Source organism: Tenrec ecaudatus, chromosome 1 (genome assembly GCF_050624435.1).
Source record: "Tenrec ecaudatus isolate mTenEca1 chromosome 1, mTenEca1.hap1, whole genome shotgun sequence".
Classification (NCBI taxonomy): Eukaryota; Metazoa; Chordata; class Mammalia; order Afrosoricida; family Tenrecidae; genus Tenrec; species Tenrec ecaudatus.
The window spans coordinates 156626387-156653934 of NC_134530.1; the positions used below are offsets into that span (position 1 = coordinate 156626387).

General features: G+C 41.4%; 1 protein-coding gene across 1 annotated transcript; it reads right to left on the bottom strand.

The window, feature by feature from the left end:
* Positions 1-999: 999 nt before the first annotated feature.
* SEC22B (SEC22 homolog B, vesicle trafficking protein) lies at positions 1000-27376 on the bottom strand. The gene is made up of 5 exons (XM_075560321.1): positions 27175-27376; positions 10400-10509; positions 7307-7467; positions 5305-5451; positions 1000-1809 (listed from the first exon to the last, which is right to left on the bottom strand). Exons 1-5 carry the CDS (start codon positions 27247-27249, stop codon positions 1655-1657), a joined length of 648 nt encoding a protein of 215 aa, XP_075416436.1. The 5' UTR covers positions 27250-27376; the 3' UTR covers positions 1000-1654.
* Between the last annotated feature and the right edge of the window lie 172 nt (positions 27377-27548).

Genomic DNA, 27548 nt, shown 5'->3' on the forward strand with positions numbered 1-27548 from the left:
GCAGCTCTGCAAAGGCGCTTGTCACCAGGGGTTTTACTTTGAGACAAAGCCTTAGGGCTCAGAAGTACTTGCTCACTGTAAAAAATAACTTGGTATTTCACGCACAAAAGTCACATCGGCAGATTTAAGTCTAAAATGGAAGAGGAAAGATTTTTATCTAATTTTATATAAAGTATCAGGAATATAATAAGCATTTTTTCCTGCCTTGTTATATGGAAAGAGATGGTTGTTTTTATTATTTTCTTCTCTATAAGGTTATCAGGGGGCATGAACTTTGTGACCCCTTGAGAGCTGGAAAATGGCTTCTTGGTGAAAAGTTCTTTCCAAAGATGCTAAGAACTAGTTAGCTCATTTTCTTGTATACTTTACAGAAATGTCTGCAGTGACGTGTAAGACTGGGAGGTCATCACGTAGACCCTCGTGATAATATTGAAAAGGCCTATTCTCCCCAGTAAAAAAGCCCTACCTCAGAACGTAAAGGAATTCCCATCATCCCTGAGCAAAAAAAGAAAAAAAATACCATAGGTATTTTTATTAGTTAAGAGAAGCCACTATAAACAAATGACCTATTTCCAGAGCATTCTCAAAAACCACTAGGTACTCTCGACGACTCCACAAAGCAGTGTATTTAGTAGCTTGAGTAGCTGCTTTGTCGCGAGTTCACTATCCAGCTGAACACGTTCTTTTTGAAATTTGAAAACATCCTGAGAGGATGTTTATGGGACATGAAACTCCTGGGAAATACGGAAAGAAATAAAAAATGACAAAGCCTTAGTGGCGAAAGTAAACAGGCTACAGCCATCTTCATGCATTTCCATCTTTTTCTCATTAAGCCAGGTGCCTCAGGTGCCTCTGGCTATCCACATGTGAATACTCTCTTCTATCAATATACACCAGATGCTGAAAAAGAAAATTTATAAAGTCCCAAGCTAATTTAAGATTTTAAAGAAAATGACAGAAAACACTTCACCTTCTAAATCAAAGAGTGCTACAATATAATTTCAATGCATCGGAATATTATTCATTTAATCCTAAAACAATTGTGCAATAAGCAAAATACAAGAAAAGGGAGGACAACAGGGTTAACTTTCCTAAAGGGGCCAAAAGAAACGATCTGTGCAGCAAAGCAATTAACCTTCACATTCTGGAGTCTTGTTTGAAGCCCATCAAAAATGCAGAGGAAAGAAAATCACAATGTCACCAACAAAAGGAATGCTGATTAGAATCAAAAACGTCCCCGGGTGCTGGCTTCTCTGATGGGATTTCGGAATCTTCCTGGCACAGTTTGGTTAAGCTAACTCCCACTGACGGCTCCTTTAGAGAGGAAGAATGCCCCAGTCCGTGCTGTTTAAAAACACACAACCCTGGGAAGGAAACACAAAATGCAAGAATCTACTGTTCCCTAACAAATATGGCTTAGCACCCAGAGAAAGCCTTTGCCCCCAACAGAGACTTTCTACACAGGGCTAAGCTTCCTTAGATGAGGCGGACCTTTCATTTTCAGGACACATCATTTCCTGCCAGGTCTTTAGCGGCAGAAGTTCCTCTTGGACTCTACTGTGGATTCTAATACACATCCCCGTGAGCTCAGCTTCCTGAAAACACACACGTGCTGGGTTCTAGGTTCTCCTGGTCAGTGACTGGACTCACTAGCTCACAGCCACCAGAATCGCACATACACTATTAGCATGATGAAGAATACAGCAACTGCTGCAAGTTTGGCGTAAGTGGAACGCATGTTCAAGTACTTCGCATCCTGGCGGTATTTCTTGGACAGACTGGACAAATTGTTAGCCTTTGAATCCAATGCTGTCGAAGAGGAAAAAAAGAAAACACTGATTAGTCTATGGAAGCATTTTATTAAAAGTAACGAACACAAACAGTCAAAACGAGTGCCATTCTATCAGATAGGCGGCGAGTTCTCGCGCACGATGTAAGGGAAGGCGCACTAGTTACACAGTGGTCAGAGCGCTCTCTGCTAATCAAAGGCTGGTGATTTGAACCCAGCCCATCAAGCTCTGCAGGCGAAAGACGTGGCCATCCGCTTTCTGTCTCAGAAACTGCAGGGTTGGAAGGGTCAGTGTAGTGGGTTTTGTTGTTTTTATTTTAGAAAAAGTTTCATTTTTCTTCCCCCAAGAAGTATAATATATCCTCCTTTCTTGCTCATTATCAATATTAAACCTCAGAAAGTGGCTGTTTTGTGCTGGGACCTAGGCACTAAGTTGTACAAGTTATGATCTGGCAATTCTGACAACTCTCTTCTTGAAAACTGCTTAAAACCTGTCTGATAGTTCACTCTGCCTTTGAGGGCTCCTTAGTTGCATGTAAGCACTTGCTTCAGGTGCACTGAATAAAGGCAAGCAAAGCAAAGGAGGAAAGCAATGCCCAAGAATAGTATCAAACTTGAAAAATCCAAACCCCAACCATTATTAATCTTAAGTTGTCCTTTTTAAGTGTAAGGTTACATGCTGATGAGCTCAAGATCCTGAAGCACAGTAAAACCTACATTTTAAAAATATCAGCCCAAATTACATTCTAATTCTTGAGGCTGTAGAGTCAGATGGGTAGGAGCACAGACTGGCTGGCATCAAACGCTCTGGTTCCAGTATCAGCACCAGCCATGTGATCTTCCTCACGTCACTTACCCTCTCTGAGACCCAGCTGCTCGTCCAGGAAATGGGGACAGTAACAAACCATACCTTCCGAGTGTGTAAGCGTGTGTGTAAAGTGAGTACAACGTCTGCAAATATTAAGTATACACTTGATAAATGTTGGCTGATATTGGTAAAATATTATCATTTTCACAATCTTTTATTAGGTGCAGTAATAGTTTCTCATATGTTGAAAAATGATACTCCGTACAAGACTCGGGTAACCAGAAAATTCAATTAACCAACCAGATACTAAGTACTAGGCTAACCCTCAATGGTGACCTTTACGAAATTTCTAAGAATATCCATGTAATAGACAACTATGAAAGTAAAGTTACCATAGAGTCCTTAAACAGATAATAGGAAGGTTATATTTTAATTAAATTATATTAGAAGATGTTAGGAACATATTATTTAATAGCAATTAAGCTTTTAAAGCCTTTTCTGCAGTTTTTTTCCCTGCAAAAACATTTTTTTTAAAAACCCAACTTTTTATAATTGTTAACTAAACTTTGTTTGTTTTTTAAAAAAAGTATTGTGAAGCCCACTGTCATTGAGTTGACTGACTCACTGGGCACAGAACTGCTCCTCAGGGTTTCTGAGACTGAATCTTTAGAGAAGCAGCCCCCAGCTTGCCCCCATGAACTGACTGGTGGGCTAGATCCAGAGAGCTTTTGGTTAGTAGCCTAATGCTTAATACACTGTGCCACCAGAGTAAACACACACATTTTCCAATATGAGTTTTTCATCATATACTAGTAGTGTATAATTAGTAACACTAATTATATTTAGCTATATAACTATCACCATTATCTGTAACTGAATTTTCATCATAACTACATGCATGTTTTAAGAATACCATCAATACTCATGTATAAGCTGAGTTTTTTGGCATTTTTTAAATAAAGTTTTTGGGGTAACATTAGGTGCCTTGGCTGATATTCGGGTTGGCTTATACTCGAGCATACGCGGTAAGAAAAATTCTTGGTCTGACACAAATGGATGATGATCAAACTTCTTACCTCTTTAAATTTTTAAAAAGGATTTTGCAACCTGAATTTGTTTATTCTTCCTTAGAGAATACTTCTCAAATATTTGGAGTTGCTTAATAAGAGCTTGGTTTGGATTGGGAAATATATTATTAACATCATAGACCTAGCAGTCACTGCTAAACATGCAACCGGCCTAAGGAGGAAGCAGCACACCTCGTCACACAGGAAGCTGTTGAGGGTGGAGAAATGCTGAAGTCAGGCTGGAGGGCATCTTTCTAGCCAGCCTCCCAGCGTGCACTCCCCAACTGTCAACGATTTGGAACGACTGTGTTCCTGGCTATGTCCACAATGCCTAGAACAGAACATCTACTAAGTCCTACGTCAGTACTCAATGAGTTTGCATGAATCTGAATCTGTCGAGAGTAACTGGACAAAGGAAGGAGCAACTTCCATCACAGAAAACAACTGTTAAGGTAATTCTTTTACGCAGGAGTATTTTTAAGCACGTAAAACCATAAACGCACAGACACTTCTTCGAGAAGTCATTTAGCAAATACTTGTGCTAGAGGCACCTTGGGAAGTGTAAAATTATGACTCGCTGCACAGAGGTTAAAGCTTGAAGCTCATAAAAATGAAAACTCCACTTACTAACTAACTTTGTAGTAAGGCTGACTCCAAGAAATACTCTTTATGGTACTGATTTGTGCTCATATATAAAACATGTACAATATGAAACTTGTACATGTACAGAGTTTACACATACAAAACATGTATAAAACAAGCACAATGCTACCTTCAAAAAACCTGCATAACTACAAAGTTTACATGTACAAAACATGTACAATATGCTACCTTTAAAGAACTTGCATAACTGCATTAAATAGGTAAAACACCCACATATACATGCAGTGTGTGTGCATATACATATCCACATGTATTATACACACACACACGATGATGTGCTCAAAAGCATTACGAGCTAAGTGCTAGAAGAGGGTAAAGGACAGAAGAGACTGAGGAAAAGCAGGCTGTAAGGAGCATGGAATGTTTCTTGGAGGAGGTGGCTCTTGCCCAGCAGAAGGTGAGAACAGATCAGTAAGGATAGTGAGACAGCTGATCTGGCTGAGAAAGAATGTGTCTGAAATCACAAGAGCACATCCTGAAATCACAAGAGCACATCACCACAGACACTCCTTTACAGTGAGTGACTAATAAAAAGTTCAGAACAGGCTGAATTATGGTCCTGTAGTGATAGAGTTTAGAAGTTTTTCAGCAAATAAATGCCCTGATGAAAATGGCATTTCACCAAGAATCATCAGGTAGAAATGAAGTCTCATCAAAATGCTATTCAGAAAATCTCTCGAAGTCTTTGATGACTTCCTCAGTCTCTCTACTTTCCTTAACTGGTACAAGTGTTCTGTACCTAATTTGATTTATTTTTGGAAATGCCTTGGAAACAGTGGCTGCTTCTGTTTTGTAAGACTTCTTTACACTGCACTAGTCACCAAAACAAATCATAAAATTTTAATGTCATGTTTACAAGGTCTGAAGCTCAACCGTACTAGAAACTCATATCACACAGGTACCCCCAGAAATGAGTCATACTTTTAGCACAGAATCCGAACCCCTCTTCCTAGGACTCGCGCAGCGCCTTTAGATACCTGAGAGCGCTTCTCCCCGCTGTAGCACTTCCTCAATGTTGGCCACCATGATCCTCTGCACGTCTTGCAATTCAGTGTTGATGGAGCCCAGGTTTCTCCGAGCACGGCTGTCAATGTAGTTCTTTTTGGTTTTTTGGATGTAGGTATCTGGAATGAAGAGGAACATGGCCCTTAATGTCTCTCACGCTTCTCGATGCACTGGAGGAAGGAACTGCAAGTTCAGAGTTTGCTTCTGCTATGTCCATGATTAAACAAACTCTTTGGGGACTATTAAAAATTGGGCTTTAATTTCTTCATTTGTATAGCGTGTTAACAAGAAACTAGGTGCTTTGCACACCTGTGACCTAAAAGTATCTGTGACTTTGAAAACTTAAGACATATTATAGCAATGCAGGAATATTCACGAAGAGTTTTATTACATAATCCTATACAGTCCCTGAAGGCAGGATGCTGGTTCCAATACAGCAACCTTAGAGTTTAACCTAGTAAGAAGTACATGATCAGTAAAATATTAAAAAACATTTGTCACAACGTTTTTTCTTTCACACACATCCCAATATCACCAGTTCTTACACTTTTAAGTAAAGCCAACAAGAGTTAGATGGTCTCCCCAAACACCTCTATAAAAGGGCATTTGCCTCTAGCTTTAGCCCTGTATATGTACGAGGCTGTAATTTTCAAAACTCTAAGAAAAGTGACTTATAACTGAAGATCATGTTTTCAATGTGTGACAAAATCTTAAATTCATCTCCATCTTTCAAGCTCCTCTCCACCCTTCTGAGCCTATTGTCTGGCCTTCCAGGTTCTTTTAGGGTCTCGGGCAACAGAGAACTCCAAAAGTGTGGAAGGAGATAGAGAATTAGCAAAGTATTTATTATTCTGGCTTCTGCTTGAGAAGTCACCTTGGGCGAAGTATCCCTCTATCAGAATTACTGCTCTTCTCAGGTTGGCCTTCTCTATATATTTTCTCTTTCCCAATTCCCAAAACGATACCCCCCCTCCCCCTCGGAGGCCTAAGTATGGTTATTGGTCCCAGGTACACTGTAGGCCCTTATAATCATTATTTGTTTATAGTCCCTTAAATGAGGGTATCATCATTTCCTTTGTGTCCTAAATGCACCAAGCCTTTTCGTCCTTGGATTTACTGGAATATTATTTCTGTATACAAAAATAAATTTTGAAAAAGCAGACATCATATAAATTAATACTTAGGAGAGACTCTGCAGTTACAGAGCACTGGGCTTTCTTTTGCTAGATTTTCCCTATTTCAAAACCACAAAATGACCCTCTAATCTAGCAAGCTGGATAATACATCTGAATTCTAAGAGCGCACAAACTTATTTTTTAATGAAAAATTCCAGTGATGTAGCCTGATCCTACTTGTACTCACTTCCTAAACAGAGGATTCCGTTGGATCTGCTGTCACCAAATACTTTACCAGGTCTGACTGGTGATGGGTCTTTCTAGGATTCTAAAACATGGACATTCATGCTCAGTATTTCTGCATACAGTATATGTTTCTCTCCCATATCATATATTTTCTAGTACTTTCTTTTTATAAATGAGAGAATCATATTCTAGCAAAAAACTAAAACACTATTCTGCTTTGAATTTCTAAATTCTTAAATTCTGCTCTCCATAAAATGACCCATCCTGTGAGTAAGTGTGAGTGTGCGTGTAAAGTATGTACATACAGGCTGGGGGCAAAAAGTAACAGCAATTAAATGCAATCAAGGAGATTTTTAGACACGGCCTTGCTACACATAATTCTAATGCAGAATCAAATCAAATGACGACAAAGGACAAAGGGCAGCAAATTCTAAGGGGAAAGATCTTTAAAAACGAAGAAGAAACCCTCATTTATTCAAAAGGACATAAAAAGCTGGAATGGGAGAGTGAATCTGAAACATCAGAAGGTAAACCACACTAAAAATGTTATCAGTGTAACAAACCACAAATATTGTTTGATCCCGTGACAAAGAAGTACAGAGTAGAAACTTACCAAACTCGATAAAAGAGTAAGGTCTAGACACAGTGGGCACCTTCTTTCCATGCTGTTCATCAAACTCTGAGTGCAAGTCTTCTAGGTAGGCAAAAGCCAACTTCTTAGGGAAGGCAGCTTCACATAAAACCAAGTAGCACACACCCTGTTCAATAATGTAGCTGGAGACCAAACAAACAAACATCAAGAGAGTTATTTTCAGTTGTTTTAGCACCTCCAACACGCTGAAGCTGATTCTCAGTACAAACTTCTGAAAACATCACATTGAGGTCTTTTGAGGCTGGCAAAATCAGAAAAATCTCAAATCACAAGTCCTTACAGTCAGAAGCAAGCATTTTCATTTCACATAGCAAAAGGAATACTTAGGCATGCTTATTATACTTATTTATTCCTTTACATAACTAAAATATTTTAGTACCTAAGACTATTTCTTGAAAATTCTGAATTATAACTCCACCTATCCTTTGTGTAGATGGTTGGTTAACACACACATTTAAACCCCTTTTAATCATTCATAAAGAAAATTGGTGGGTATTGTTATAGATTAAAGTGTGTGTTCCTCCCCCCTCCCCATCTCCCAAGATATGTGGAAGTTCTAACTCATGGTACCTGTGAACCTGACCTTGCTGGAAAGATATTATCAGTTAATCTGAGGTCATATTGGAAGAGGTTGGGTCCTAACCTTATCTGAGTGTGTCTTAGAGAAGAAAACAGAAACAGAGCATTACACAGAAGGAGATGTGTGACTGCAGAGGCTACTCAAAGTCAAGGCAAGGATTGCTAGGTCTCATTAGAAGTTCTAAGAGAGGCACAGATCAGACTCACTGATTTGGGCTTCTAGTCTGGAAAACTAACGCTATAAACTTCGATTCTGCGAGCCACCCACTCTATGGTATTTTGCTACAACAATTCAAGGAAACAAAATCATCCCTAAAAGTTGGGGGTTAATGTCGCAAAATACATTTACCGGGTACAGGAAACAATGACCTCGGGAGTGACCACACTGCCTCATTCCCAAGGTAGGCGTAGGTCAGAGCAGACCCCACTTTTGGGGTAGTGAGCCCCACAGCACCCAGGAAGGAGTTAAGACGGCATGTATGCCTCTCTACCGTGGCTCCTGAAGCAGCCATGAGGCTCCACGGATGGTTTAAATACTACTGTATTGTATGACCTCCCTGGCCTTTACAAAAAAGCACTGCTAACTGAGCTCCTTGCTGTCCATCTAGAAGACCTCCTACAACACCATCCTAAGTTTTACTCTTACAAAAGGGTATCTGATCATTGTTTCCAAATTCTACTCACTGCCATCAAATCGATGCTGACTCATAGTTACCCTATAGGACCGGGTATAACTGCTCCTGTAAGTTTCCAAGACTGCAACTGTTTACAGGAGTAGCTGGTAGTTTCTAACTGCTGACCTTGTAAACTGAAACCCAACACATAACCACTAGGTCACCAGGGGTCCCTTTTCCAAATTCTAACTTGTTCCTTAATATCTGTACAACGAAATCACAGTCCTTGATACGGTATCTGTAGCTTTTCATGTGTAGGCCACATTCCATCCTATCTACCGAATGATAAGCTGCTCTCCAAGAAGCAAGGTTCTTTGAGGTCTCCATGCTGTTCTTTTCTAATGGCAATGCTCCTTTATGTATGTGAAAACTCACATGTTCAAATGTCAACTGTCCTGTAATTTCTTCTGTGAGACGTTTCTGTATGCTTTCTTTATGCCCTTTCCTTAAACTTACCACCCACAGATGGAAATGTAGTGCTTCCATATGTCGACTCCCAAAGCATTTCACTCATATCTCAATTTTAGCAATTTTGGCCCTGTGCTATTACAGTATAGTTATGCGTCCCTCTCTGTAAACAAGAAAATAAACTCATTAAAAACTATAGACATTAAAGGCAGGGCTTAATACAAGATCTGGCAAAGAATAAACCTTTGATAAATAGCTCCTAGAAAGAAATAAACGATGGAACGAGGCTAAAAAGATGCGAAATAAACCAGGTAAAAGAAAAACTCTTTCTCAATTCCATGAGAACTTTCCTTGAACCTTTGGGTTCCCTAATCTATGTTGCAGAAATGGATATTATATAATTAAGCAGCTATAATATTTTGGGCAGGAGAAAGACTGGGCCTAATTTTGCCACAAAGAATTACAGTCTTGGAAACTCACCAGGGCAGTTCTACCTTCCCCTATAGGGTTGCAGTGAGTCAGCACTGACTCGATGGCAGACAGACAGACAGAGAGAGAGAGAGAGAGAGAGAGAGAGAGAGAGAGAGAGAGAGAGAGAGAGAGAGAGAGAGAGAATATTTGGAGGCAAATCTGCTGCAAAAGGCCTCTTTAAACTGTTAACAAGAACTTTGAGGGCTGACAAATGACCCAAACCATGGTATTTTCAATGGTCTCATGTGCCCGCAGAAGCCCAACAATGCAATAAGGAAGACTGAAGAGCTGATGAAACAGAATTGCAATGTTGGTACAGAATCCTGAAAGTCGCACTGACTGCCGAAGGGTGAACAAGTCGGTCTCAGAAAAAGTGTATGTAGAGCGCTCCTTGGAAGGAAGGACGGTGAGACTTCACCTCACGAACTCTGGACACGTTATCAGGAGGAACCGGTCCCTAGAGAAGGAGCGCATGCCTGGTAAACAGAGGGGCAGTGACAAAGAGAATGGCCTCGATGAGACAAACGGACACAGTGGTGGCAACAACGGGCTCAACCACAGCAGCAGCTGTGAAGATGGGGCAGGACTGGGTAGTGTACCCAGATAGGATTGTTACAGGGTGGAACAGATGACTCAACAGCACCTCACAACTTTTCACAAATGTTACTCACCTACGCGTATCTGGGCCCAAGATGCTTCTCAAACAAGAAGTTACCCATGCTTACCCGAGTGTCCACCGTTCATTAGATGTATTCATGTCTGATTTCAGTTTGACACAATTAGAGCCAGGGGAGTTACTTCCTGATCACACTGTATTTTAAAGTTACCTTTACTCAAGAAAAAGAAAATACTACCATTCCAGTCAGATATTTCCTGTATTACTGTATTTCATATCTAAATGAACACAGAGAATTATACTTACTGAAAAGTCATGGCTCCAGCTTCCAAGGTACATCTGGTAGGGGACTGTTCATTCAGCTTTCGAAAGAGTTGTTTAGCCTGACTTTGGTACTGCTGAAGGTCCCGGCCAGACTGAAAGAAGACAACTTATTTTAAGGATTTTCCAACAAAACGATCTGTGTCAATTAGTAAGAAGTACCATACTATTATGAAGCCACAATTTTCCCCATTTATAGCTTAACAGGATTCATTTCTACATATTTTAAGGCTCATTAAAAAATATCAAACAACTTACTTTCAGAGCAAAAGAGGAAGGCTTAGCCCATTGTTCAAGAAAATGATGTTAGTTATTTTTTAGCATCTAAACTGTACACCTCAACCCCACTGAAAGCTCTGCCAGCTTCCATCCAGCCCAGGGCTCCTTCCACTCAGTCAGGCGCTCCACCTCCCTCGCTTCACCTGCACAGCTACTAGCCCCACAAGCACAGCATGCGCTGAACGTGGGGAAATCTGGGGATCCACACACAGATGAATCTCATTTTTATGCCCGACGATTAAGCAGAATCTCCTACAAAGTAGTACAGTATTGGGCATGTACACAAAACTGTGCCACCATGATTGAAAACTGTTGTGAATCTTGTAGCTGCAACGAAATAAAAACAAGAGGAGAAAGATTGAAATGTCAAATATTCTCCCCTGCATAAATCTATGTGGTGACTGAGATTAGTTAGAAAGAACTTAGGTAGCAGCAAGACTGAACATTGAGAAATTACTGTGTAGACTATTGGATGCTTCAGTTTTGATCAATGAATAATAGGAATTCAGGAAATAAGGGATCTAAAATATTATCAAATCAAGTTAGTTCTTAAGCAAAAGTGAGGGTCAGCTACGTGAAAAATAACATTCAGATAATAGGATTAAAAGTAATATCCATCTAAGTCATTCTAAGTGATTTTAAAACTTAACATTTTCTTTGAAAAAAATCATTTTATTGGGGGCTCTTACCACAATCCATACAATCATCGGTGTTAAAGCATTTGTACATATGTTGCCATCGTCATTTTCAAAACATTTTTTCTACTTGTGCCCTTGATAGCTGCTCATTTCCCCCTTCCCCACCCTCCTTCCCTCATGAACCCGTGATAATTTATAATCCCCACCCCGTCTTACACCAACCACTGTCTCCCTTTACACACTTTTCTGTTGTCCGTCCCCCTAAGAGATTAAATGTAGATCATTGTGATCATTTCCCCCATTCTCCCCTCACCTTCCCCTTTCCCTCCTGTATCTCTATTCTCATTATTGGTTCTGTGGGGTTTATCTGTCCTGCATTCCCTGTGTTGCAAGCTCTTATCTCTTATCCGGGTACATGCTCTGGTCTAACCAGATTTGTAAAGGAATTGAGGTCATGAAAATGGGGAGGAGGAAGCATTAAAGAACTACAGCAGGGGTTGCCTGACTCATAACAGTAGCAAAAAAGTAGCATAATTACAGTTATGAAGTAGCAAAGAAAATAATTTTATGGTTGGGGTCACCACCACATGAGGAACTGTATTAGAGGGTCATGGCATTAGGAAAGCTAAGAAGCACTGAACTAGAGGAACTGTATGTTTCATCGGTGCTGTACTGCACCCTGACTGGCTCGTCTCCTCCCCTTGGCCCTTCTGTAAGGGGATGTCCAGTTGTCTACAGATGGGCTTTGGGTCTCAATTCCACACTCCTCCTCATTCACACTGATATGATTTTTGTTTTGGGTCTTTGTTACCTGATCCCACTGACACCTTATGGTCACACAGGTTGATGTGCTTCTTCATGTGGGCTTTGCTGTTTCCCAGTGAGATGGCCACTTGTTGATCTTCAAGTCTTTAAGACACCAGACGATCAATCTTTTGATAGCTGGGCACCATCAGCTTTCTTCACCACATTTGCTTATGTACCCATTTGTCCTCAGTGATCATGCTGGGAAGGTGAGCATCATGGAATGTCGGATTATTAGAACAAAGTGTTCTTGCATTGAAGGAGTACTTGAGTAGTGGTCCAATGTCCGGTTGCTACCCTAATACTTTACATGAAAATATATGTACATAGATCTATTTCCCTATCATTATACATATTTACATATGTACATACCTGTATTTAGACCTCTATAAATGCCCTTTGCCGCCTAGTTCTTTCCTCTATTTCCTTTCACTTTCTTCTTGTTCCACTATCATGTTTGGCCTTCATTAATTCCTCTCAGTTACAGTGTCCTTGATTAAGCCCCCCACCAGGCATCCTACGCCCTTCTCATCATCGATTTTATAACTTTTGTTCCCTCTTCCCTAGGTTCGTGACACCCCCTTCCTTTCTCCCTCCTCTCCCATTCACCCCTCCAAACAATCCGTCCCGTTTTCTCCTCCAGATTGTTTATCCCACCTATATTATCTAGATAGGCATGCAGAGATAATAATAAGCTCAAAAACAAGATAAAGAAAAAATAACAAAAGACAAAACAAAATAACAAGAAAAAAATAAAGAAACACTTATAAATAGTTCCAGGTTTGTTTGTTGACCTTTAGGAGTGTTTTCCAGTCGAGTCTGATAGGGTGCCATGCTCTGGTCCTGAAGTCTGTTTTTGGTATCCCCCAGGGACTTCATTACTTTGCCCCCCTTGCTGCTTTATTACACTCCCTTAGTGTGATTGGGTCAGATTGGGCACAATTCCCGCACTGTATCTCCAGTGTTGTCCCCGTAGCGCTATGGGTCAGTGAGGGGATGCTTTCTGTGTCTTGTGGTAGGGGCAGTCCTGTGGTCTTCTCTGTGCACTGGCTGCTCTGAGCAGCAATATCATCCTCGGGTTTTGGTGGGCTAGAATGTTCCACTCTCTCTTCCCTCTTCACCTGCTCCTATGTGCTCTGATGAGATGTGCCCCTCTCCCTAGGCTGTAGCTTCAGTGTTGTCCTCTGAAGTGCATTCTTCTGGGGGGTGAGGGTGGAGGTGGGATGTCCACGTAGTTGGGATTGGGGGTGAGCCCGCAGACCTCTCTACTGGTTCCCTACTACATGCCCTTAAGTTGTATTCATGTCTTGGCGCATGGGGTTGAAGGCTGGTCTCTCTCTTCCTCTCCTGTGGAGAGATAAACAATACCCTCCCCTTGGGTGGGTTAGTGCTCTGCTTCTCCTCTGCACGTCTTTTTTTCTTTTTCTCCTTTCTTTTCCCCTCTTATTTTGTTGGCTGCCATACGCATCCCTGGATTGGGTCTGGCCCGTCATAGTACTGGACCTCACCCCAGGAATGCATGTATATAGTAGCTTTTCCCCTTTGTCCCTTTCACTTTTTTTTTTAAGCTTACCCCAGTGGACTCATGCTGTACTTGTCCTCCTGTGCTTGGCTTACTTCGCTCAGCATGATTTTCTCCAGTTCTTTCCATGCGGCGATGTGCTTCATGTGTTCATCACTGCTTTTTAGCGATGCATAGTACTCCATTGTATGTATGTACCACAGTTTTTTAATTCACTCATCAGTTGATGGAGATTTGGGTCGTTTCCAACTCCTTGCAATTGTGAACTGTGCCACAATGAACACTGGAGCACAGATGTCTGGCTGTGGTTTGTTTCTTGTCTCCTCTGGGTGTATGCCCAATAGGGAGATTGCTGGGTCTTATGGTAGCTCGATTTCCATCTGTTTTAGATATTGCTAAATTGATTTCCATAATGGTTGTACACACTTACATGTCCTATCTCGCCACAGCCCCTTCAACACTTGTTGCTTTCTGATTTCTTGATTTGGGCTACCTTTGAGGGTGTTAGGTGCTATCTCATAGTTGTTTTAATTTGCATTTCTCTTATGGCTACTATCAGGAACATTTTCTCATATGTTTCTTGGCCATTCGGATTTCTGCCCTAGTGAAACTTCTTTTCGGGTCCTTTGCCCACCTCCTCTGTGGGCAATTTTTTTCCCCTTTTCTTTTTGGAAGCTAGCAAAGTATTATAGGTTTTAGTAATAAGGCCTTTGTTTGATGTGTCATTGTTAAAGATGTTTTCCCAGTCTGTGGGCTCTCTTATTACTCTCTTGATGAATTCTTCAATGTACACAGGTGTTTCATCATCAATATATCCCACTTGTCAATCTGTGCCTCTTCTGTATGCATCCTTCCCTATTTCCCATTACCTTTGTATTGCCAAAGTCGCAGATTTGTCCCAAGTCCCTCATTGATGGCCCTAATCGCTGGGGGTTTTACCTCAAGGTCTGTGACTCACCTTGAGTTTATTCTTGTGCATGGAGTTAAGGGTCTTCATTTTTCTGCAGGTAATTATCCATTTTTTCCCAGTATCACTTTGTGAAGAGGGCATCTGCTTCCCATTTGATATTTTTTGGTCCCTTATCAAAAATCAGTTGTCTGTATTCTTATGAGTTTATTTCTGGGTTTTCAGTTCTTTTCCATTGATCTGAGTATGTCATTATACCAACACCACACTGTTTTGACCACTGTGGCTGTATAATAGGCGCTAAAATTGGGTAAAGCAAGCTCTCCCACTTTGACCTTCTTCTTGCTAATTCTGGGGTTCTTCCCTCTCCATATGAAGTTGGTAATCAGATTTTCCAATTCTTTGAAGAAAGATGATGGCATTTGTATCGGGATACCATTCAACTGATATAGTGCCTTGGGCAGAACTGACATCTTTACTATATTGAGTCTTCTGATCCATGAGTATGGGACATTCTTACAGTTGTTGAGGTCACTCTTGGTTTCTTGTAATAGTGTTCTGTAGTTTTTCCTCATACAAATCTTTTGGTTTTTTAGTCAAAATTTAACCTTTTCATGATCAAATTATTTGTTTGTAATGTTTTGGTTATGTAATGTTTTTTCCACTAATGAGAAGCTGAATTTGAATCATTCAGGATTGGTAATCTACTATTAAATAGAATGAAAAATTTTATAAATATTATATGATTCATATATGTACCAGCGGGCTATGAAGGTTGGATAGTAACACAAATAGTACAAAAGAAATAATAAATATTTTTATAAAGCATATTTTGCTGTTCAGAAGCCATTGGGAAACTCAAGTGGTACTTATTTGTACCTGTGGTTCTGAAATATGTTAAGGATGTATGCTTACCCCTGAAAAGAATTTATGCATGTAAGTATTACCCAATGTCCTAAACCACACTTTCCCGATAATATAAAGGAAACAATAAATATATGAAGGAGGCTTCAAAAGGTTCGTGGGAAAATTCCATTCTTTTTTCCATTTTCTTTTAATCCCACTTTTCAATATACTTTTTGAAACCCCCTTGTGGAGACGCCGTATCTTGCTGTTCAGAAGGTCAGAGACAAGTCACTGAGTCCCTCCTCCTGGCCACACCACCTGTGGCAGCAATCTCTCAGCACAGCAATTCGATACTGACACACTTCCTTCCGTTTTATGCAGTTATGCAAGTCCCTGCCTGATACCAGCGCATTTTAAGTGGCACAGAGCATACCAGTAAACTGCAGAGGCAAAAAATATAACTGGTACCTACTTGTACCAGTGGGTCATGAAAGGGCTTCAGGAAAAATAAAGAGGAAATATGCCTAAAGGAGAGCAGTAGCATTTCAAAAGGAGAAAATCCTAACTTACAAGCTTCAAAGGTAAAAAAAGAAATATGTAAAGAAGAGGAAGCAAAATTGCATTGTTTAATTATTCCTGTGGTTCCACATATATTAAAAACAAAACCCCCTTGCCATTTAATGGAAAGGAATTATTTTATTTTGGATTGAAAACAACTTTCTTTCAGTTGGTGCTTTATAATTGAATATCTAAATAGAAATTTGTTACTACATTCTCCCAGGGACTAGGTTTGAGGAAGTACAAAGTGAAATCTAAAATGAACAGTAATTAAACAATAAGCTAATAATAAAATCCAGAGAGCTATATTAAAGGTGTGTGAGTGGCAGATGAGTCATGTACAAGTACAGGAGTGTGGGATTCTAAATTCTAAAAGGAACCACTGGTTGGGATAAATGGTTATTCCGATACTAATCCAAAGTTTGGTGGTTTGAACTCATCCTGAGATGCTTCAGAAAAACCCTGGCCATCTGTTTCCCAAGGCTACCAAACTCACTGCCATCGAGTCCATAGAGGGCAGGGTAGAACTACCCCGTCAGATCCTGAGACTCCAACTCTTTACAGGTGTAGAAAGCCCTATCTTTTTTCCAAGGAGCCACTGTGGGTTTCAAACTGCCGATCTTGTGGTTAGCAGCCCAACTTGTAACTATTAGGCCCAGGACTCCTCCCAAAGGTCATAGCCATGAAATATCCCTGGAAGGCAGTTCTACTGGGAAACACAGGGGTTGGCATTAGTTGCAATCAACTCAACGGCAAGTGTGGATTGGGTGGTGGTTAGTATTGCTTTTATGCTTTATGTACTTAAAATGGTGACTAGAAGTAATTAAGCATGAACTGAACCAGTGATGTTAGGCGGAAGCCATTAGAAACATAAACTTGTAGATTTACCTTGCTCACACTGTTCTTTCAGCAGAAATTTACTAGAGATGCCATTCACTTGAGAACTGTATCTATATAATTAGTTATGTATGTATATGTATGTTTACAGTTTTAGAAATTAAATATAAGTTAATATTAACATACATTCATTAATCTGCTTTTGTAGGTTTCCAATAAAGTAGAGTGAACACTACCATATATTTGCAGCTAATAAAACTGTTGCACAAGACCCTGCTTTCTACATGTGAATGGTACTTGTCAATCTGTTTCACCAATGCCACCATGCGGCATGCTGAGGAAGACTTGCATTACAAAAGCCGGTAAAGGGGATGCAAAGAGCGTGAAATGCACCTCTCTTGACAGGAAGACCTATCAACGCAGACCAGTGATTTTCCAGGTTGGCTAGAACCACTTAGGAATTTAAAGCGCTACTCATGCCTAAACCCCACCCTCAAGCCAACGGAAACACTATCTCTGAAGGTGGGAGTATGATTTAGTATTTTTTAAAATAATCACGGCCACAGATGCTAAATATACATTTTTAGTCTGTAGGTGAGCAACTGAAATAGACTGGTTGAAGAACTAGATGGCAAAAATTGGCTGTCAGATAAAGGCTGGTAGAAATTCTTTGACTATAGAAGTATTGAAAGCATTCCTGTAACCTGAAAGAGCCTTAAATACATCAGCTAGAAGAAACTATAACCAAAAGCATGCAATAATTCCAAGAATTTTCAAAGACCAAAGTAGTGATTATCCATGTACAACCTTTCAGACTTCTCTTCCAACCAACATTCCCCAGTATGTTTCAGGTTAGCATTGCTTTCCCTGGGAACACTGCCACAATCTCTCTAGAAGGCCATTTGACAACGTGTATCAGAACTAAAATGGTTTGTATATTGTTTACCTCCTCTGCTCCCCTCCAAAAAAGTATTACTCATTATTTGCTGCAACATGTGGGTGCTGGCAGTCAGAGATGAAACTATAGACTGTTATGTAGACCTGGGTCTGATTCGTGGCCAGAGCCCCTCATACACCAGCGCCAATGTAGGCGCCCGGGTTGTTCTGATGCTGCACAGTGGAGCTTCCGTGGAGCTTCTAGATAAGAGGACCCGGAAAAGTGGCCTGGTGACGGACTTCTAAAAATCAGCCCATAGACAGCGTATGCGTCACAATGTTCTGACCTGCAACCTATTGTGGGAATGAGGCAGAACCGGACAGAGTTGAATTCTATTGTGTACAGGCTTGCCATGGCTGGGTAGGGGCTGACTCAATGATAGATAGCAAACAACAAATATGTGTGGGGGTAGGGGTGGCATATATATATATATGCACACACACACACAGGAATATACTTTTATGGGGTCTTCCAAAAGTTCATGGAAAACTGGGATTGACAGCTAACAGAACTTTTAGAAGCCCCTTCAGAGGTAGAGTTTATGAATCAGAATAGCTATAATTTCTAAATATTACAACTTTTCCTATAGGAGTTATAATAGGAAATCACGATGAACATTTTTGTTTGTTTCTAGGTACTTGCTGAACTTCCTATGCTGTTGCTATTGGGGCATTAAATCAGCGATGTACAACAGAGCAAAATACTGCCTGGTCCTGCATCATCCTCCAGCCCTTTCTAGGCTTAAGCCTATGATTATAACCACTCACGTCACTCCATCTTGTTGAAGGTCTTTTCCTCTTGTTTTGCTGACCCTAGCTTAACAAGCATGATGTCCTTCTCCAAGGGTGGCCCCTCCCAGAATAAGCATGCATGGCATGTAAGAGCAAAAACAATTCACGCACTCATTCCTGCTTATTGTGCATTGCACCCAGAATATTATGTACAATTCTTGTCTGTGAACTTTAAGACAAACTGAATTAGAAAAAATTCTTTATCAATGAGCAAATAAAATTACTGAGTTCTGACTAGCTCTGTTTTAGAAGCTTACATAATTTAACTTACTTAATTTTCAAACTATCCTATGAGGTGAGGGGAATTACCTTATATACTTGTGGATAGCCAAGTTTTTCAGCACATTTTTAATGCGCTTTTTTTTTGGTAAAATTAGATGCCCCGGCTGATATTCGGATCGACTTATACTCGAGTATATATGGTATTATGCCCATTTTATAGATGAGATATAATGTTGCCGAAAATCGTTTATCTAGGGATTTGCTATTGTTCAGCATAAGTTCAGTCATGGCCAATGAAGCAACACCTGAGCTGACCCAAATTTTTAAGTGTGGGAAAGTTATAGGCTGAAGCCCTGGCAGAAACGAAATCTCCCATGAAGAAAACCAAAGCTATGCCCAGCATTAAGATGGCAGCTGACTGTGCCATTCTGAATGTGTATTGCTCTGCACAGACTTGGTATAATATTGTATTGCACATCAGGGTCACTAAGCTTGTTCCAGGGCTCAGAACCACAATTCTCCCTGTTCCAGTTAGCATTTCAGATCACTCAAATTTTAAAAATCCAGTTTCATTCATGAGGGAGCGGGGAGGGACATGGAGGGAAGGGGAAAAATTAGGAGCTGATACCAAGGGCTCAAGTGGAATGAAAATGTTTTGAAAATGATGATGGCAACAAATGTACAAATGTGTTTGACACAATGGATGGATGTATGGATTGTGATAAGAGTTGTACAAGCCCCCAATAAAATGATTTTAAAAATAATAAAATAGAAATGACTTTTTCAGATTTTTAATCCAATTGAATAATCCTACTTATCATTTCTAATAGATTTTTCAGTGGTTTTCTTGGATTTCCTAGCTAGACAACTAAATGAAAATTATTATAACCAAATCTCTCCTTTATATAACACTAGTTATTATTTAGTTTTCATTGACTTGTGAACAATTTCTAGTATAATTTAAGTACAGAAGGCCTATTTGCCCTGCTTCTGATTTTAGTTGTTCGTTTACTACGATGTTCACTAGAATCAAAACTAAACAAAAATTAATAAATAGATAGAAACCCGGTTTTGCTTCCTCAGTCATGACTGAACCAGTTCAATCTGTTTGAAACCTTGGCTCCCCATACATGTTGTGGTTATCGTGCAGTTGGTTCGGACCCCTAGCTACCGTATGTACAACAGACTGGAACACTGTCCTGAGCCTCCCTCACAATTGCTATGTTTAAGTGCATGGATGCAGATTCTGTATCAATCCAATCCATTTTGTACAGGGCATTCCTGTTTCGCTGCCCTTCCACTTTTCCAAACAGGATGGCGTCCTCTGGGAACAGGTCTCTCCGGACATGTCCAAAGTATGTGAGACAAAGTCTCACTATCCTTGTCCCTAAAGGACCATTCTGGCTGTACCTGTCCAAAGACAGGTTTGTTCTTTTAGCAATCGGGAGTCCCTTCAATATCCTTCACCAGGATAATTCAAAGGCATCAGTTCTCTTTATTCACAGCTTAACTTTCACATGAAGATGAAGCGACTGAAAACACCATGGCTTGGGTCAAGCACACCTTAGTCCTCACAGTAACATCTTTGCTTTTCAACCGTGTAAGAGATGTTATGCAGATTTACCCGATGCAGCATAGCATTGATCTCTTGCCTGCTGTTCCCATGAGCATAGATTGTAGATCCAAGCACACCGAAATCCTTGCTAACTTCAAGCTTTCCTCCAGTTACCATGATGCTACATAGCGGCCCAGCTGTGAGGATTTTGGTTTTCTTTACATTGAGTTGTAGTCCACACTGAAGGCTGAACTCATTAATGCTTCATCAGCAAGTGCTTCAAGTCCTCCTCACTTTCAACAAGCACACCTGTATCAACTGTCTATCACAATTGTTAATAAGCCTTCTTTTCATCCTGATGCTGTATTCGTCTTCATATAATTCCATGTCTCTAATTATTTGCTCAGCATACAGACTAAGTCTGGTGAAAAGATACAACCCTGACGTACGCCTTTCCTGATTTTAAACCATGCGGCATTCCATTGTTCTGTGTGCACAATTACCTCTTGATCCATATAAGAATTAAGTATTCTGGAAGTTCCATTCTTTTCAAGGTTATCCACAGTTTGTTATGATCCACACAGTTGAAAGCCATTGTCAATGAAACACAAGCAAACATTTTTCTGACGTCAGCAATGATACCCCTTGTTCCATGTCCTTTTCTGAATGCAGCCTAAACCTCCGGAGCTCCTGTTAGTGTACTCCTGGACATTCCTGGACGTTGTTGGGTGGTTTTCAGCATGTTCTATCCTCACAACTACCCCTATGATGTGATGAGAATTAGCATGCCCAGTTCATGTTGGAGAACTTAAACTTCCGAGAGCTTAGGACTAATAAAGGAAGGGGCTCTGGTATGAACGCAAGCAGCCTAGCTCTGGAGCGCCTGCTGTTAAGCACCATGCTGTACCCATGCCCTAAGCTGATTCTGAGTCACTGCAACCCAATAGGAAAGAGAAGAACTTCCCTTAGGGTTCCTCAGGCTATAACCACTATGCAAGCAGGCTACCACATTTTTTCTCCCAAAGTGTAGCCAGTGGGATGGAACTGCTGACCTTTTCGGTTAGCAGCTGAGCACCTAACCACTGAACCACCCAGTCTCCTGAGCTCTTAGCTAAAACACCTCCTTAATTAAAATGGTTTTAGTGGTAGTATAACCACCTTCTAGGTTAAGCCTCACTGGTGGAATATTAAATCTAACCCATAGAAAATGTTAAAGAAACCATGGTGTAGCTCTAATCTAGCTCGCCCATGACAACCTAATCATTGCTTAACAGACAGGACCTTGGTTTGCTTACAATACTAAAGCACAAGTGTCCACAGTCAGCCAAGGCATCTAAAATAATTAGCTATCTTGATTCTGTTTCCCACTTCCTCAACAAAAGACTGGATGGGCTTTGTATATGGTGTAACGCTATTTGTTAGTATAGATAATCCCTGGGTTATGAACTAGACAGGTCTTTAAAAATTTACAGGTGAGTCAGAACAGGTGCACACAGTTCTTATGTAGCCTTACTTTAGTAAAAGAGAAAAGTCCTGGTGGCAGGACACCACATTGAGCTGCTAATTACAAGGGCAGTGGTTCAAACCCACCAGCTGCTCCTGGGAAGAAAGACAGGGCCGACGGCTCTCATAAAGAGTCAGTTTCAGGATCTCAGAGAGGCAGTTCCACTCAGCCCTTTCGGGTCACTGACTAGGAATTGACTCGATGGCAGTGATTTAGCATCAGAAAAGGCTGGAAGATTTTCAGTGATTTAAAAAGAGTACATACAGTAAGTGAGAGACTGAGATGAAGAATTTGTTGCCAGCAGACTAAGTTCATTTATTTCAAAGAGAGGGCATGTTTACATAGTGTTAGCCAACAGGACTACTTTGCATGTGTGTGGTGTTTCACAGTCCTGCCGCTATTTTATAATCTGTCACACATCAGATGCCTCAAAGGGCTTACACTAAGCTTACTCTTAGTGAGTCTCCCATGCCATGGCTTTGACCTGTAATTTTCCCCATTTTGTTACCATAATGAATCGTTCAAATTGAAAAACTTCTGTTACTGTTCACTTTATTCACCATGGCAAAGCTGGTTTGAAGTCCCAACATTAAAGGGTTCGCAGAAGCTGTGTGAAAGTTACACATCCACAACGTAGGCACCGCCTGTAATAATGAAGTAGAAGAAAGTGACTAGACAAATCCTAACACGGATTTGAGGTTCTCCAATAGCACAGTTCGGATCTGGCTCCAAACCTAACAGAAGGATGAGTCAGAAAGGATTGCTGCCGGGGTTCCAGCTCACACGCTCATGAATTAATTCCAAACGAAGCATTTTAACCTGGGGAGTACAGGTTAGGGACCCAAGACCCATCTGTAGGCAACTGGACATCCCCTCACAGAAGGGTCACGGGGAGGAGACGAGCCAGTCAGGGTGCAGTGCAGCAACGATGAAACATACAACTTTCCTCTAGTTCCTAAATGCTTCTCCCCACCTCCCCACACTATCATGATCCCGATTCTACCTTACAAATCCTACTTGACCACAGGGTGTATACTGGTACAGATAGGTACTGGAAACACAAGGAACCCAAGACAGATGATCCCTTCAGGACCACTGGTGAGAGTGGCGATACCAGGAGGGTGGAGGGAGGGTAGGGTGGAAAGGGGGAACTGATTACAAGGATATATATAACCTCCTCCCTGGGGGAAGGACAACAGAAAAGTGGGTGAAGGGAGACATCAGACAGTGTAAGATATGACAAAATAATAATAATTTCTAAATTATCAAGTGCTTAGGAGGGAGGGGAAGCGGAGAGGGAGGGAAAAAATGAGTCGATACCAAGGCTCAAGTAGAAAGCAAATGTTTCGAGAATGATCGCAATAAATGTACAAATGTGCTTGACACAATGGATATATGTATGGATTGTGATAAGAGTTGTACAAGCCCCCAATAAAATGTTTTATACAATAAATGTTTAAATTTAAAAAGGAACATTTGAAAACAAGCCTTTGCCATTAGAAGATGAGTGCAGCCATGTTCTCTTGGAAATGTACCCGTCTTAGTCTCATTTGGGTACTTTCAAAACAAAGGTCCAATCAACACAGTGAACTCTGAGGGGACCTGCTGGGACTGGTTAAATGCAAAATAGAGAGGTCAGCTCAGTTTTAGGGGGCCCAGTTTTGTTTGGGGGGGGGCCCAAAAGAAGTGCTCTTGATTTTCTTGAAAGACACAGGGTTATCTTGGGGCTTATTATAAGAAATTTTAAGGAAACCGAGAAAAATACTGAGACAGTTGGCGAAAGGATTCCCCGCCCCCCCCCCAACATGACAACAACGTACCTGCTCATTCTTTGAGGGTGGCACGGCCTGCCCTAGGAGAGTCTCCTTAAGAACCTCAATCCTTTCATCCTGCAGCCCGGGCCTTCACCCTCTGGACTAATTCACTCCCCAAGCCTCCAAGAACATCGAAAAGAACACAACGCGAGCCCATCAGGGACACCAAAACTAGACTGATAGGGTGCGAATTAGAGAGCGCAGAATTCCTTGGGGACACGTTAGAGATGGAAGGCACAGGCCTGATGGCATGTTATGACAAGAAACAAAAACTCCTATGTTGATATTTTTGTTTGTTTCTAAGGTTTTACAGCAATATTCTCTGACTTATCCTCATATATATCCCGAAAGGAGCAAGGAAGTACTTTGTCACAGTCGCAATACTTTTCACTGTTGTCACCTAAGACTATTTAGTTGTATCAAATGTCATTTTTGACCCTTACAAGAATATGTAGCTAAGTTCTTATCAGTTTTAAATTGCTGTTGAACTCAGCTGTTCAAAGGCCAGGTACACCATGAACTAATTCTCCCTCTTCCTCTAAAAGCAATGAGAGTACGTAAGTTAATTAATCAACCCTCAATTACTTGGGAAGAGAGGCAGGTGAACTGTCTAATAGACAACCTGGTTTCTTTGAGCTCCAGCGCTGTCTGGTTGGTTAAGTGGAACACCTGCTTCCAGTCTGGTCTGTCCTTCACAGAGACAGACAGGTAAGGGGCAATGGATCATTTTGAGGTGGAACAGAGAGATAGATGAAGAGACTGCAAACATCTTAAAAGAAGAAACACACCCAAAAGGAAGACAGGAAATGAACAGGGCATAAATTAGGGAGTTGAGATGGGAGGGGAAAAGCCCATTGCTCTCTACACATTCTAGGCCTGTATTTTTAGTTCGATATGGAAGAAGCATTGTGTGTAAGATATTCTGTATATATCATTTTATAAATATTACTCAATTGTGCTATCTGAACAATCGTTCATAATAGGGCAGTTTATACAAGTACTAGCACCTGTTTTAATCAATGTGACTAATGTACGCGGAATTATTTTGTCTGGACAATTAAGGCAAATAAGTATCAAACTATTTGGGATTTTCATTTCTTAAAAAGTTTTTTTCTGAACTGCTAAAAAGTCAGTAGAGTCCCTCCACCAAACCCACTGCCACAGACTCAATTCTGATTCCTAGGCTTTCCAAGACTGTCAGACACTACGGGAGCAGTCACGTCTTCCTCCCAAGGACCAACCTATCCTCACTACACTTGTTTCCTTCCTTAAAATGGCAATAATAATAGTACCTACTCTCATGACTGAAACTATGCACTGTAATGTATTTTGCAGGATTAACATAGTGCATGGTATGTGGTATAAATCTAATTCAGGTGAAGTAATTCAATGTGACATTTATGACCTAAGGCTTCTTTAACATAATTAGTATTCTAATTATATAAACAATAACCTAAGATTCAAAATTTTGCAGGTACTATTAAAGCTAGAAAAGCAACCCATCTTTGTAGTGCAATAATGGCAAGTTTTAAAATAAATTAGGAAACACTAATAACGAACCAATTTTCAATAAAGTATCACAGCAGAGAGTGGGAACCGACTATGTTAAGGAGACTTTCATAGTCCCTTTAAATTCTTTGCCCACATTAGAATTCAATGCTGTAGTTGCTAAAATGACCAGAGTTTTTTTCATCCTTGGGAAAACAATTTCTCAAAATACATATACTTTTTAGGAAAATTCTCCAACCATCTTTCTGGTTCAAATCATGTTCCTGGGTTCATTTTAACAGTCCTACTCTTTCTGCAGAGTGGCCCAAGAGAATTATGTTTTCAATTCTAGGGAAAAGAGAAAAAACATTTCATGCTAGAAAATTCGGTGCACGATCCATTTTGCACATTTTATTTCAAGGATTTGAATGCTCCCTGCAACGCGGGAAACATATTTCAGTACTGTACCACCACCCTTCTAAAAGTAAAAAGGCACAGTGCCGAGAGTCCCTCACAGCTCAGTCCCACCGTCAGCTAGCTGTCCTTTCTTCCAGCAGAGCTCCTGATCTCCTCAAAAGCAGCTGAGGGGCCCTTTTCATATCCACAGACCCCTCTTCCTCTTCCAGAGCAGTTATGCCAGACTATAAGTCATAGTTAGCTGGCTTTTCTGTAAGTTCCAGGAAAGAGAAGCTTTGGCCCATTTGATGGGCTCTTTCAATAGTTCTGCATAAACACATAAATGAAAGTCTGAGAATGAAAAGTCCAACTTAAGGTATATGCAAACGTTTTCTTTGCACTTGACCTTGCTGGAAACTTAATCTCCCACTTAGAAAACAAGACCCGTGTGCATGTTGCTTAGCTGTCAAATAGCTGCTTTGAAATTGTGTTGCTCTCCACAATCCTGGCAATTTTCCAATCTCCCTCATCAGGCTCCTGAATGGACTCTTCTTCTTAGTCTTCCAATCCAGAGTCTCAACCCGTAATTACTCCTGTCCTGGTTATCATTTGGTACACCCACATTTTACAATTTGGGTATATTCTGATTTGCTGCAAGAGCTATGACTGAACAGGCTGGCAGTCTCACTTTTTTTTTTTAAGCCTCAAGGATTAAAATTAAAATGCCAAGGCTATATAAGTGAAATACAACAGATTATTTAAATAGGTTAAAAAAATTCTACTGTCACCTTTCCTTTTAGGTACCTCCCAACTTCAGTCCAAAATTCTGTGCCATATAAGAATTTTTCTCTGTGCTTCTAAGGGACAAAACAGTTGCCTTAAAAGTTGTTTGGGCTTAAAAAATCAATTTACTATAAATTTGGGCACTTATAGGAATATAGTAAACAGTAAAAGCTATGGGGAACACAAGGACAGTGGAGGCCTATCTTGTCAGCTAGGAAATTCAGTTTATTGAAAAATATTTTCACATATTTTGATACAGTTAAAGTACAGAGTGTTGGAAGAGCCTCGCTTGAGAGGCTTCCACAGAAGGAATTGAGTAAGGCTTTGTTAGGGGAGGTGGAAATTGGACAAACTCTTAAAAGAGCCTACTGCGGTGACTCAACAACAGGAACAGCCGACGCCACGACTCACTGGGACCCAGCAGAGGGGTTCCAAGGCTGTAAATCGGAACGCTTTCTCCCGACTGATTCCACAAGGCCTATGCGTGTGTGGCAACAGCACCCCGCCCACTTTCAAAAGCTAGGTCAAGGATCAGGGGCTCCGTACCAGGAGTGCGAGAACTTAGGGAAGCGCCAGCGAAGGCCACGATCTGTGCTGCAGTGAGCAGCATTCCTAGCGGCGGCGGCGGCGGCTCTGGGTTTGAACAAGCTCCCGAAAGAGTTACGGAGCACCTGCCGCACCTGTACCTTCCCCGGAGCGTCAGAGAAGCAGCGGACACGGCCGCCCAACCCCGCCCTCGGGGAAGATGTCCCCTCACGATTCTCTCTCCACCGCCCAGAAATAAAGAGCACGTCGGAGGCGCCGCGGAGCCCCGGGAAGGGCCTGGGCTTGGAGCACGGCGCACGCACGGAGGTCGGGGCGCGTTCAGGACAAACTCACCTGTTCGTCCTCCTGCATCGAGGCGGCCAGAGGAAGCCCGTCCGCCACTCGGGCGATCATCGTGAGCAGCACCATCTTCGCAGAGGACAGGGACCAAACGCTGGCCCCGGCGGCCCTGGCGCCGTCCTCGCCTCCTCGGCCGCGCCAACAGCCCGCTCTCCACCGCACTTCGCAAGACTCCGCTCCCGGCGTCCCCGCTCCCCGCTCCCCGCTCCCCGCTGAGGTGGCCGGAAGCGGCTCAGGCGCTTGCCATTCCCGGGGCCGAGGATCCGCTTCCGCCGGAAACGCGTCCCCCGACACGCCAGTTCCGCTGCCGCCTCTCCCGCTGCTACGGCTCCTGAGACCCCGCCCACTCTTCGGCGTGGCGCGCTTCC